General features: G+C 39.1%; 1 protein-coding gene across 2 annotated transcripts in view; it reads right to left on the bottom strand.

Annotated features, from left to right (window-relative positions):
- The window catches only part of LOC134795486 (ethanolamine-phosphate cytidylyltransferase), a 28,946-nt gene that overhangs the window by 14,315 nt on the left and 295 nt on the right, over positions 1-14,336 (bottom strand). Inside the window, exons 2-6 of one of the 2 annotated variants that reach the window (XM_063767337.1) lie at positions 13,852-14,102; positions 10,373-10,439; positions 9,774-9,851; positions 8,005-8,164; positions 2,159-2,347 (exon numbers count right to left, since the gene is read on the bottom strand). In XM_063767337.1, the coding sequence (XP_063623407.1) occupies positions 2,159-2,347; positions 8,005-8,164; positions 9,774-9,851; positions 10,373-10,439; positions 13,852-14,102 (745 nt within the window). The remainder of the gene's footprint in view (positions 1-2,158; positions 2,348-8,004; positions 8,165-9,773; positions 9,852-10,372; positions 10,440-13,851; positions 14,103-14,336) is intronic. The other variant, XM_063767338.1, reaches the window with a different exon arrangement.

The following is a 14,336-nucleotide window of genomic DNA, read 5'->3' as shown; positions in this document are numbered from 1 at the left end:
TCTGCGACTGGAATGGTTATATGGGGTGTTGGTGGTCGCATTGTTAATGCTTCTCATTGTCCATATGAACAGCGACACCCAATTCTCATTGATAGCAAGCATTTATTCACGAGACTTTTATTCGAAAGGGAACATATCAGGTTGTTGCACGGAGGAGCTCAATTATTGTTAAGTTCTGTGCGAGAGCGATTCTGGCCAATCGGTGGTCGGATTTTGGCAGTTAAGGTTGTAAATATATGTATGAAATGTCAAAGATTTAGGGTAAACCCTATGCAACCAATTATGGGAAACTTACCCGCTCCACGTGTTACTCCTGCTCCACCCTTCACAAACTGTGGGACCGATTTTGCAGGCCCATTTCTGCTTTTAAATAAGAAGGGTCGTGGGGCCAAGACTTCCAAATGTTACTTTTGTGTATTCGTCTGCTTTTCGACAAAGGCTGTTCACCTTGAGGTCGTTAGTGACCTAAGCGCAAATGCCTTTATCATGTGTTTACGTAGATTTATCGCTAGACGTGGTAAGCCAGAAAATATCTATTGTGACAATGGAAAAAACTTTGTAGGGGCTAAGAATGAATTGAACAGAATGCTACAAACGTGTAAACGGCAAATCGGAGAATTCGCCTGCAGTGAGGAACTTCTCTTTCACTTCTCTCCGGTTTACGCTCCTAACTTTGGTGGAGTCTGGGAGGCAGCAGTAAAATCTGCAAAATATCATTTAAAACGTATTGCTGCTAATACCAGTTTGACTTTCGAGGAATTAGCTACTCTGTTTACACAAATTGAGGCTATTATGAATTCACGTCCTCTGACACCTTTGTCTGAGGATCCATCTGAACTAGCTCCACTCACGCCTGGGCACTTCCTTGTCGGGCGACCATTGATGTCCTTGCCATCGCCTGAAGTGAAGACGATGACTGTTAATAGATACCAGCTCGTACAGCGACTTCGGGAACATTTCTGGACGCGATGGACTAAGGATTATCTCGCTACTCTCCAGCAACGTATCAAGTGGAAAACCAGTAAGGGATCCATCAAGATAGACGACCTGGTCCTAGTCATGGACGATCAGCTGCCACCAATGAAATGGTTACTAGGGCGCATCGTCAAACTCTATACTGGAAATGATGGAGTCTGCAGAGTAGTCGACCTAAAGACGAAGAATGGCATCATCAAGCGAGCCGTATCAAGGCTATCAGCCTTAGAAGGATTAGGCTCCCATGAGTCTCTTGAAAGCTAGGCTTTCAAGGGGGGCAGAATGTTAACAATCTAACCTTTATGCATTAGCGCCGCCAGAAGAACCTACGATGCGGCGCGCATTCTAATTTTGAAATACTTGAAATATGTCAATCACAAGAAAAAACAACTTACTTAATGTCAACATCTCAATGTAAAAGTACAATAAAATATTACGAATTTATTACTATAAACTAGTTTCAATAATTCTACAACAAAGACAAGAATATAGTTAACGCCAGTATCGCGCTAACAGCCACAGATTATTGAAAGTCAACATGAGCGGCTTTTTGGCAATAAACCAGTAAGCAAATTAATGATTGTTGAAGCGCCAAGCCAATAAGAATATAAATGAAGTATTTTTTGATATAATTTTCCTTGTAGTTTTTATTTTAAGACTTTTAATATTTCCTGAAACTGGATTAACTAAACCACAAACATTTTGTCACAAAATATAATTACCTATATTTATATTTTCAGTCAGGCAATAAACCTAAATTATTCTTACCCAAACCTAGTCACTAACTGAGGCGCAGAAATCCCGGCTCAAGGTTTGCCAAAGGGCAATGGAGCGAAGTATCCTGGGTGGCCGAAGATCTGACAGGGTGAGGAACACAGAGCTTCGCTCCAAAACCCGAGTCGTTGATGTTGGGGTGAAGACCGCCAGGCTAAAGTGGAACTGGGCTGGAAATGTCTGCCGGGTGCATGATGATAGATGGGCCAAAATAGCCACTAGCTGGCATCCCCAGGGTAGTCGTGGCAGAGGCAGACCGAGTAAGAGATGGCCGGCCACTTGGATGCATTCCAGCGGGATTGGCGGGATCTTACTCAGCACAGGGAGGATTGGAAAGAGAGAGGGGAGGCATTTGCCCAGCAGCATATATGTGGGACACACACATAGGCTAATAAAAAAAAATTCTTACCTTGCAAGCAAGCACGGATAAAACCCGCTCGTGCAGGTTCATGATGGGGTAGTTGGAGCCCTTGTAGCGGTTGACCTCGAGGTCGGTGTGGAGCCCCACGATGATGAAGTCGCCCTGCTCGTGCGCCGCCGCGAGGAAGTCCAGGTGTCCCACGTGGAACAAGTCGAAGGCGCCCGCTACGTACACCACCTAGAAATATTTCCTTGTTAATCTTTTGTACGCCAATGACCGATATATCCGCACCGCAGGTCCAACGCCAAAGACCGATTAATCGGTCACAGAGCAACATAGACCTACGTGTATATGAACTCTATGTGTATATGAACTCTGTATTTAAACTCTACTCAACACTGAAAACTCGGTTGATGGCTCTAGATACAGGCATTATCAGTTATTTCAACTGCCTGCCTGCTTCACAAATAAAATAATAATAATAATAATATATGCATAAAGTTCAATTTCAGTTTTGACACTTCGGTGACGTGGCGTCCGAGTGATAGCTTTTGTGTTTGACACGGCGTCGAAAAGGTTAAATCAAACGAGCAGACGGATCGCCTGATGGTAAGCGATTGCCGCTGCCCATGGACACCCGCAACACCACAGGGGCTGTAAGTGCGTTGCCGGATTTAATGTGGGAGTACGCTCTTTTCTTGAGGGTTTGAAGGTCGTATCGGTCCGGAAATACCGCAGGCGACAGTTCTTCTACACGCTTATTAAATGATTTTTTGAAGTGAAAACTTCATTAGCGGCGCTGAGCACTTTTTGAGGTGGGGAAAAAATGATAAACTCGATACAGCGTAACGCGTAACGTAACGCTGACGTCATGTGTCACGGACAATGTTATTCGCCAAAGAACTTTAGTCATAACGTATCATAATCAGGTTAATTATTTAAAACTGGACTTTTATATTAAGCAATAAAGCTCAATGTTCTAATCTTGTACGGGCTGAAATACGAGGATCTCACAGTTACATTCTAACTTTATATCACTCAAATATAATTCAATAAAGCTACATCTTGATGAAATCGCTAATAGAAGTGAACTCTAGTACTGGTGAATAAAACTCAAAATATCATGACCAAATATATTTAGATGCGAGGTCTGCAAGGTAACTTTACAATTTCTATTCGAATTTTAAACAATTAACCAATTCTGCACCATTCGTCCGATTCTCCGTTCGTCTAGTCGGTCTCCGTTCGTCCATTTCTCAGTTCGTCAATATCATGGTTCGTCAGTTTCTCCGTTCGTCTGGTTCCCATTTCGTCAATTGCTCAGTTCGTCCTATTACCCGTTCGTCTAGTCAGTTTCTGTTCGTCCATTTCCCAGTACGTCAACGTGACTTGTCCTCAATTTCTCAGTTCCTTTATTTCTATTCTTCCATTAGGTGGTTTGTCTAAACGGATGGCCAGGTTCACATTAATTACTACCTAACTATTCTACTCCTCTGCTGGATGTAGGCCACTCCTATAACTGCTGCTCCACGCCAGACTCCATTTAGGTGTTGAGAACTTATATTTATCGATATATTCGCACCTAGGCAATCGGGCCAGTTAGTATTATCCTGCCGACCCTAGCCATAAACTCGCCCGTAATATGAAGCCTATCGGAGGGACGCACCTCGCGAACTACTTTATCGAGCTGGTCATAAAATTGGTCCTTGGCCTCGGGTTTAGTTGAGCGTCGATGCATAAGCGGAGCTCAGAGTCACATGGTTGCTTTTCGTATTAAGCAGGGACCGTACAACCGGTTTTAATAAATATGTACCTGTAAAAAAGTGTCAAACGAATAGTGGTTAAAATGTAATACCTCTATTCGAATTACAGGTATTGTTGTCATTCCGCTTTTGTCTTTATCCCTATGCGCACACTATTTACATAATGAAATACCGGTATTCAAAACCGCTATTGGGCTGTCATTAGCATGTCATCCAATACTTAATTCGTTTAGGCTGATATTTGCTTGTAATTTCATACCCAATTTTAAGGACAGTAGACCTTATTAAGGTTAAATAGGGTAGGGCTTCTGTCAATTTCAAATAGAATAAATACATATATATGTACGTCAGTAAAATTCAACTTTATTTCTAGTAGTTAGAGTTCATAGTATTTTGTCATTATTTTTTATGTTTATCTAGAATATTAAAGAAAATTCGCTACTTAGATTCTACTGCGTCTAAAGAAAAAATAATGTCACGTCAGTTTTATGTAAAACCTACTGTCAAAATCATACCCTAACTTCGAAAATATTAACGATTCTACTGTGATGACCATTTTGGAATCCAAGATGTCCGCCGTGCACATTGTCTTAAAAGTCGTCACGGATGTTGATTTATAGGTTTTAGGGAGTGCAGAATTCGAATATGATGACCAATTTGGAATCCAAGATGTCTGCCGTGCACTTTGTCATAAAAGTCGTCCCGGATGTCGATTTATAGGTTTTATCCCTAGTGCAGAATTCGAAAATGATGACCATTTTAGAATCCAAAATGTCTGCCGTGCACTTTGTCATAAAAGTAGTCATGGAGGTAGATTTATAGGTTTTAAGGAGTGCAGATTTCGAAAATGATGACAGTTTTGGAATCCAACATGTCTGCCGTGCACTTTGACATAAAACTCGTCATGGGTGTCGTTTTATACGTTTCAGGGGGTGCCGGTTTCGAAAATGATGACAATTTTGGAATCCAACATGTCTGCCGTGCACTTTGACGTAAAAGTCGTCATGGGTGTCGTTTTATAGGTTTCAGGGAGTGCAGAATTCGAAAATGATGACAGTTTTGGAATCCAACATGTCTGCCGTGCACTTTGGCATAAAAGTCGTCATGGGTGTCGTTTTATAGATTTAAGGGAGTGCCGGTTTTGAAAATGATGACAGTTTTGGAATCCAACATGTCTGCCGTGCACTTTGACATAAAAGTCGTCATGGGTGTCGTTTTATAGGTTTCATGGAGTGCCGGTTTCGAAAATGATGTCATATTTGGAATCCAACATGTCCGCCGTGCACTTTGACATAAAAGTCGTCATGGGTATCATTTTATTGGTTTCAGGGAGTGCCGGTTTCGTAAATGATGACAGTTTTGGAATCCAACATGTCTGCCGTACACTTTGACATAAAAGTCGTCAACGGTGTCGTTTTATAGGTTTCAGGGAGTGCCGGTTTAGAAAATGATGAACTGAACTCCATTTCTAATATAACGTTTTTTTCAAAAACCTGTCATCATTTTCGAATTCTGCACTCCCTGAAACCAATAAAACGACACCCATGACGACTTTTATGTCAATGTGCACGGCGGACATGTTGGATTCCAAAACTGACATCATTTTCGAAACCGGCACTCCCTGAAACCTATAAAACGACACCGTTGACGACTTTTATGTCAAAGTGCACGACAGACATGTTGGACTCCAAAACTGTCATCATTTTCGAAACCGGCACTCCCTTAAACCAATAAAACGACACCCATGACGACTTTTATGTCAAAGTGCACGGCGGACATGTTGGATTCCAAATATGACATCATTTTCGAAACCGGCACACCGTAAAACCTATAAAACGACACCCATGACGACTTTTATGTCAAAGTGCACGGCGAACATGTTGGATTCCAAAACTGACATCATTTTCGAAACCGGCACTCCCTGAAACCTATAAAACGACACCCATGACGACTTTTGAAATGAAAGTGCACGACAGACATGTTGGACTCCAAAACTGTCGCCATTTTCGAAACCGGCACTCCCTGAAACCAATAAAACGACACCCATGACGACTTTTATGCCAAAGTGCACGGCGGACATGTTGGATTCCAAATATGACATCATTTTCGAAACCGGCACTCCATGAAACCTATAAAACGACACCCATGACGACTTTTATGTCAAAGTGCACGGCAGACATGTTGGATTCCAAAACTGTCATCATTTTCAAAACCGGCACTCCCTGAAACCTATAAAAGGACACCCATGACGACTTTTATGTCAAATTGCACGGCAGACATCTTGGATTCCAAAATGGTCATCATTTTCGAAACCGGCACTTCCTTCTTTTTCATACAAAAATAACCCCCTGTCTACTTTCAATCGAGATTTAATAGAAAATTTATTCGACACCAGTTGCGAATTATCTTTTCGCACGTGTATTGTGCAATGTTTTTCAGTAGGTACGTATGACATATGGTAATGGTATATGGTAGGTTCAATTTTCGACAAACGTACGTATTGTGTAGGTACGTGCGTTTGTCGAAAATTTAAAGGGCTATATGTACTGTAAAAATTGTACAATCCATTCGGTCGTGTTTTAATTTATCGCCACTCTTTGCGAATTTCCTACTTTTTGGCACTTGTATCGTAAATAACAAAATAACTGCGTGTGCTATCAAAATCGTTGCAGACTTGTCTTGGTCTAACTCTATTAACGTCCTGTATAAAAAAACGCACCGGCCTTCATAGAAAATTTACAACCGAATAAATAACCTCTTTGTCGCATTATATCAAATTACCTAATCTTTCAAAGTGCAAAATATTCTTAAATTTAAACGATACGTCAAAACAGCACACATTTTGCAGAAATAAACATTCGAGTATGTTGACACTGACAGTGACAGGATTACCGGTAATGGCTTTAGGAATAAAATATCAAATTGAGGTATTCGTTGTCAACTGGCTAAATCAATAATATTCTTGAATACCGGTATTGTTATACCTCTATTCGGAGCTTTAGCGAAATAAATACCGAAATTCAATATAACCGGTTATACCTCAATTAAAACCGGTAGTCAGAATACCGGTAACGGTCCCTGGTATTAAGACGCAAGACCATGACGCGCTCGGATACACCTACTGGTGTGTCTATTGCATCAAGAAGATGATTACAGACCGCAAATCCTACCCCAATGCTCCCGTGTTGCCCTTCCAGTAAAAAGTGTAGTTAGCCTTGCGCAAAGAGCCTTCATCCTCAATCCTGGTCTCCTGCAATATTGACGTTGAACCTGTTCAGTTCCGCGTCAATGTTTTATGTTTTGCGCAGATCTTGCGTGCAATCAAGATTTTTGCAGATGTTCGGAAAACCTGTCCTCATTGTTCGAACATTCCATGTCGCGTAGCGCATGTAGGAAGAATTGTTGTAGCTCTTAAAAGTTGTTTCCGTTCTGAGCAGGTGGTTGGTGTTACAGCGTCAACGTCCAGCTGTAAAGCTTGTGTCCCTTTCACCCAGACAGGACAAATTAACGCTGAGGCGGATCAGTACCTTATTGGTCGAGGATCGCTCAACTTGAAGCAGGCGGTAAACTGATCAGTGGACCTTCCATGGATCCTCCTACTGTCGGGAGTGACCCCTGGCGCCCGCACATGCGACTCTTATTCGTGCGGACTTATTAAGCCGACGAAGGGGGAACGGACGAACGGGGTAACCGGGAGGAATGGACGAAAGAGGAACGGACAAACGGGGACACGGACGAACGGGGAAACCAGGATAAACAGACGAACGGAGACATGGACGAACGGGGAAACGGTCAGAAGGGGAACGGACGAACGGGGAAACCGACGAACTAGGAAAAACCTCACTGGACGAATGGGGAACCAGACGAAACAAACCTAAACCCAATTAACGCTACAAATTTAAGCTCACTGGCCAGCAATTTCGGAACTAAAGTTTTTCAATAGAAAGGAGGATGGGTCAGTTATACATAGTGCTGCAGACATTTTGGACTACTTGTTGAGTTTTCACTTCTGTCGGCACTCCCGGAGTGCAACCCGTTGTTTTTTTATTTCAGGCAACTACTGGCTAGACGTTCAATCGGAACGCTCACCACAAAAGAAATAAAACTCATGTCCGTAGCTATTCAACTCACCTTATCTGTAGGCTTCGGTGAGAGACCACTACTGAATTGTATGATCTTCTGCGTAGTAGGCAGGAACTGCGAGCACCCAGTGTAAGGTGACCGCGCCGTGCGATCTGTGCCGAGATTTGACGAGTGCTCCAACGCCACGGAGTACTCTTTGTCACCTCTCCTGGAATGCAGACCAGCCTTAAGTGCAACATTTTACATACTAATGAGAACAATATGATATGCAGACATGGAATTTTATGGGGCAACATTTAATGATAGGTAGGGAGTTCCTATATCAATAGGTAAAGTCAATAGGGTATTTGACTACTAGTCAAACCAGTTTCTTTTTTCGAACTAACTGTCAAAACGATTAGGCTTCTATGGATTTTATATGAAACACTAGCATGTGACGTCATGATCAAATTACCTACTCTTTATAGTTTTATACGGGTTTTAAAATAGAAAATGTGTCTATATATAACTGCTGTCTACGTTTCTCTATTAATATTCTGGTGCTTTATTTCATGCGTGGAGTATAATAATTTATTTTAAATACAGTCAAATACCCTATTATTATCGATGCTTTTCTATTAAACTAGTGATACGGATGTAGTGCGTAATTATTTTCCATCGTATTTTCACGGAAACGTACGAACGTGTTACTATTTCAGTCAGTCTCGGTACAAAAGTCAAAAAGTACTGAGGTTGACTGAAGTAGCATAACAAATAGGTACGAACGTTTTCGAGAAAATACCATGGAAAACAATTATGCACTTCATCTGTTGCTCTAAGTTTTGTTTGTAAGTGGGTATATTGTTAGAAGTTTAATTTTGGAGACGATGATAAAGTACAAAGAATATTTTAAATGACCGCCAGGTTATGAGTAGCAAGTTTCATATACCCTTTTAAAATAAAGAAGAAGAGATTTGAGCTATTATTTTGTTTCATTTTTATACTTTTACCAAATTGATATTTCAACAAACAAAACCTAGAGCAATCACTTTAGGTACACATGAAAAGTCAAGAGCAGCGTCAGTGTTGGCCGAAAGTTAATGCGAATTGAAAATGCTGGCCATTAACCATTATAAATTGAACCTTAAACCGTAACGGACGATTACAGTTTACGATTCAATTTATAATGGTTAATGGCTAGCATTTTCAATTTGCATTAACTTTCGGCCAACACTGAGCAGCGTCCTGATGTGTTTAGCGAGTTTCCCCCTTATTCATAAAACTTTACGGGCCTGATTTGGTTAAATTATGTTTTATCCCTTTCTTACAAATACATTAGTCAAAATGGCAGATAAAGACAAACGATTATTAGCTAATTGAGGTTAGTAGCGCGTTTATGAATAAGGGGGTTTGAGTGAACACTGCCCACTGCCTCGTTCAGATTGCGCGCCTAATAAGCGTACCGTACCTAACTCAAGCTAAGCGTGTAATCTACTACAAATATGCGTGTGAAACATGTGTTAACTCACGGCGGATTCGCTAGATCTCGATCTGGACAAACCTTCATAGGCTCAACCAAATAATGGATCGAATGGTAATCTTAGATTTACAACAAGCACAGGAAAAACCGTATGTAGCGAAAAGCGCCAACAAACAGAGAACCCGCCTAGCGGGTCGCTGGCAGTGAGTGGTAAACTGTTGAACGGATTAAGATAAAATTTGGTATGGAGATATTTCGAGTACCAGGGATAGGAGTTTATATCGTGGAAATCATGATTCAACGCCGACGAAGTCAGAGTAGTAGGTATTAGTTTCAAATATAAAACAAAAAATATTACTTGAAATGTTCTCTGGTGAGCAGCAACATCCGCCCCACGAGATCCGTCGTTGATACTCCGGCAGTTCTTTGCACCTCTCTGAAATAATATATTAAATACAATATAAAAATTATTTAACACTTAGGTACAAATACTCCCTTGGTCAATTAAATAATCCCAAGGATTTTGACAAATTACGAGCAGTAAAACGATGAATTAAAAAAATATCTACATAATCTTCTTTTAGTGTCATTTATTCTAAAAACGTGTAGTGTCTGCAATTAAAAAAAAATACTACTTAATATCACTACACCTATAACACAAAGTCCCCCGCCGCGTCTGTCTGTTTGTGTGTTCGCGATAAACTCAAAAACTACTGAACGGATTTTCATGCGGTTTTCACCTGTCAATAGTGATTCTTGAGGAAGGTTTAGGTGTATTTGTTGACCCGTGCGAAGCCGGGGCGGGTCGCTAGTATGCCAGAAATTCACTTTTTCATTGGCAGTCTCATAGTTTTTAGAAAATTTAAGCCATGAGGCAGTGAATAGAAAAATAGAGAAACTACTGTCATGACACTTTTTTCTTTTAACGTGAGTTATATCGATTCCTGTCATACATACCTATATCTGCCTGCATTTTTGACCAAATGATATGTATCAATTCCATCTGCAGTTACTGTGATGTCATCTGTAAAAAGCAAATTACTTACATCAGTATCAGGATTGAAGGAGACATACCAATTTTTAACTGCGCGCCCCTCTTCAAATCAAACCAATCAATTCAAATCACAAACACCGCCGACACTACCCGGCCCGATCAATGGGACGCGTAGGTAAGTACATAATACGACACCATGAACCTGTCGTTGAGATACTGACAATTCTATGATCTATACACTGTATCTTTAGGTATTTAACCCTTTTCCAGGCCGCACCACTCTACAAGGTTTTCCCAAAAAATCCAAATATATTCTAATTAATCCAGCTTTGATGATTCATTTAAAGGCATGTCACGTTCCCCGAAAGTGCAATCTAATTTGAACCTTAAATCGGAATGCTGAAGTTGAAATTCTTTTGGCGCGTATGTGGTCGATATATCGTACTATGCCTGGAAAAGGGTTAAATAAAAGTAGGTCAACAAATAATTTGTACATTTTCGGGTAGTTATAACAATTATTGGTTAATCAATCAAATACAAAACCGCCTGGATCTGTCACTAAAGGACCTGACTATAATCTACATTATTTGAACATGTAATGTTTTCATCTACCCTCAACTGGCTTAAGGAGCCATTTGAGGGTAGATTATGTTTACTTTTATTTAAATACCTAAAGATACAGACTATAGCTATGGCCTAAATTTTAAATTCGTAAGAACTTTACCCTGTTGGTTAATGTAACAAATAAAAACCGGGCAAGTGCGAGTCGGACTCGCGCACGAAGGGTTCCGTACCATAATGAAAAAAAAAAAACAAAAAAAAAGCAAAAAAAAAAACGGTCACCCATCCAAATACTGACCACTCCCGACGTTGCTTAACTTTGGTCAAAAATCACGTTTGTTGTATGGGAGCCCCATTTAAATCTTTATTTTATTCTGTTTTTAGTATTTGTTGTTATAGCGGCAACAGAAATACATCATCTGTGAAAATTTCAACTGTCTAGCTATCACGGTTCGTGAGATACAGCCTGGTGACAGACGGACGGACGGACGGACGGACGGACAGCGAAGTCTTAGTAATAGGGTCCCGTTTTACCCTTTGGGTACGGAACCCTAAAAACGAAATGTTTGTTACCTATTCCGATGTAAGGTCTAACGAATCTTCATGAAACAAGGCCTAATAAATTTAAAATTCTTCCGTACTAGTAGAATTAATGTGACGTTTTACCAATTCATACGTCACAAAAGTATTGCCTTGAATTTTATTCTAATATCACAAGGTCATAAGTGAAAGGTCAAAGTCAGTGATGTTTTACGTAGGTGTGCCCAAATCCCATATTTTAACTGACTTACGAGTAAGGGAGGATAGTCTTTTTCTATTGTTTGTAAATATTTTGTCGAGATTACAAAGTGTTTTTTTTTTTAATTCTGGATAATTGACACCCACCCAAGAACCCCTATAGTCAGTTAAAATGTTCTTTTACCTAAACTTGTGTTAAGTTCTAAAGGGCTATTAAGTTGCACTTAGTAACAAAACATTTTACAAGTTGGTCTATTACGAGATTTACGAGACAATCTTACACAATATGTTTGGTTAACCTTTGTATTTTAATATTTATGTCAGTATGACTTAAAATATTATATTTATATTATTTTTTTAGAACTACTGTTTCTTTATTCCATCCTGTTTCCATCAGGTAAATTCAAACAGGTAGAACCACACCGAAATTTAAGGCAAATTTTACACAGTGATGCATTGCATTTCCTCATACAGATAAGTTTCATCGTAAATGATGCATCAGCACTCCAAGCGTCAGTGTGGAGAATTCCTAATGCAATATTATCATACAATCGTTTTTGATACTTATCTTACATGTGACCATAATATACTTCACGTGTGCGTAAATAACTTGCCGGTAATTGCATGAGTCATCCATTCACAAGAAGATTGATATTCTGATGAGATTATCAGTTTTTTAAATACTAGATAAACTAGTGAGTAATTCAGTCATTATTGTAATGCTGTTATCATAGTGTTATTTAACATATAAGAATTAAGATATTTTCATCAGAGGAACAACATTTTTGTGATGATTAAGTTTGTTAGAGACAAAATGTGTGAATGACCAGTTAATAGATGATTGTTGTGATGAAGTCATCCTTGTTGTGAGCTAGGTGAATCAAAAAATATTTGTGTGTATTTCGAATATTTTGTGTTACCTACCAATTAACTAGAATATTCTCATAAAATTGATGGTAAATGCTAAAGGATGGTGAATGTGGAGGTACTACTGGTTTGAAACATTATAATGCCTGTACCCTATAAGAGTGCTTTACCTAGTTTGACCTAGTTAAGGGCTCAGGGCCCTATTCCTAAGAATATATTAAAATTGAAACTATAAAAAAATGGAAGTCATTATAGTATAAGGTGTATTCGGGTATTACCGAATGTCGGATAATTCCGAAATTCAGATGAAAATCACCCTTAATTCCATCATAATAAAAGTCTCTTTCGGAATTATCCGACAGTTTTCGACATTCGGAATTACCCGAGTAAACCTTACTAGGTTTTTTAAACAACAAACAAACGGACATGTAGGGATGTCCCGCCGCCACGCTAAGCTTTGACATACAATATTATCTTCTGATTCAAAACTAATGGACCCAGAACCGAAGAGGATGTGTAATACCAATCAGAAGTTCCAACTTAACGGAACCGGTAAAAGTGATTAAAATTAAGTATGCCACCTAAAGTGTGAGTGCTATTAAGGAATGCTACCAATTTGAATCCAATAGGGTATTTTCCTACTAGTCAAATCAGTTACTTTTTTAGAACTGTCAAAACGATTTGCTAATATGGAATTTATATGAAACATTACATTGTGACGTCACAGTCAAATCACCTACTTTTTATATTTCTATGTGATTTATTAAATAGAACTTGTGTTTAAAAATAACTCCTATCTGTGTTTTTCTAATAATTATCTGGTGCTTTATTTCATGCATGGTGTAAAATAATTTATTTTAAATACAGTATAATACCCTATTATATTAGTTCCATAAGCTTTTACTATAATATTTGTCTCATTACATTGCCTACCTTTTGTGCCAATGTCACCTTGCTTGTCACTAAGAGGGGTGACAGATTTTTTCAAAGTCAAGGTTAGAAGAGGATATAATTAAATTAAGTCATTGCTATGGCAAAAATAAGCTAAGAATTAATCTTAATTTCCTCAACACCTACTGTCATATGTTGTAAAAAAATACATTACAAATAAAAAAAAAAGTTACATAAACTATTGAACAAAAATCCTGTTGTGTTATTTATAGATTGTTTAATATTTTTAAACCTATCAAATAAATATTTAATTCTCAGATATTATTTTTGACCTGACCATGACCTGGTGAAATTTGACTATCTAAAATCTCAAATCGTGACTTACCTCCATGTACACAGAAGTCACACTGATATTTGTCCAGTGTCTCAAGGGTTGTGACGTAGGGTGCTCCCTCAACAACCTGGTCAACCCATTTTATAGCCTTCACCATCTTGTACCGCTCCTCCTGTGTAAAAACAGGGGGTCCTTTGTGTTTTGCAATTTCTTCATCGGTGTGCACTCCGACTATTAACACATCGCCAAGTGCTTTCGCTTGCCGTAAGGAGTTTGCATGACCAAAATGCACCATGTCGTAACTGAAAACATTAAAAACTAAATTTCCACCAAAACATTTTGCTTTTGTAATAGAATTATAAGGCCGAAAAGAATTCTAAACAGTCCTTGTCTTGATTGGCAACGGATGTAATGTTTTGTAACTATTTGTAGTAACCTGAAAAAATAAGGCGAAATATCGAGCGCTAATACCGAACAGCTGCAATAAGAGTGTAGTAATACGTATGTGTATACTTTAAATAACTTTTATTATTTCT

This window comes from Cydia splendana, chromosome 12 (genome assembly GCF_910591565.1).
Source record: "Cydia splendana chromosome 12, ilCydSple1.2, whole genome shotgun sequence".
Classification (NCBI taxonomy): Eukaryota; Metazoa; Arthropoda; class Insecta; order Lepidoptera; family Tortricidae; genus Cydia; species Cydia splendana.
This window is presented reverse-complemented; position numbering and strand designations above follow the sequence as displayed.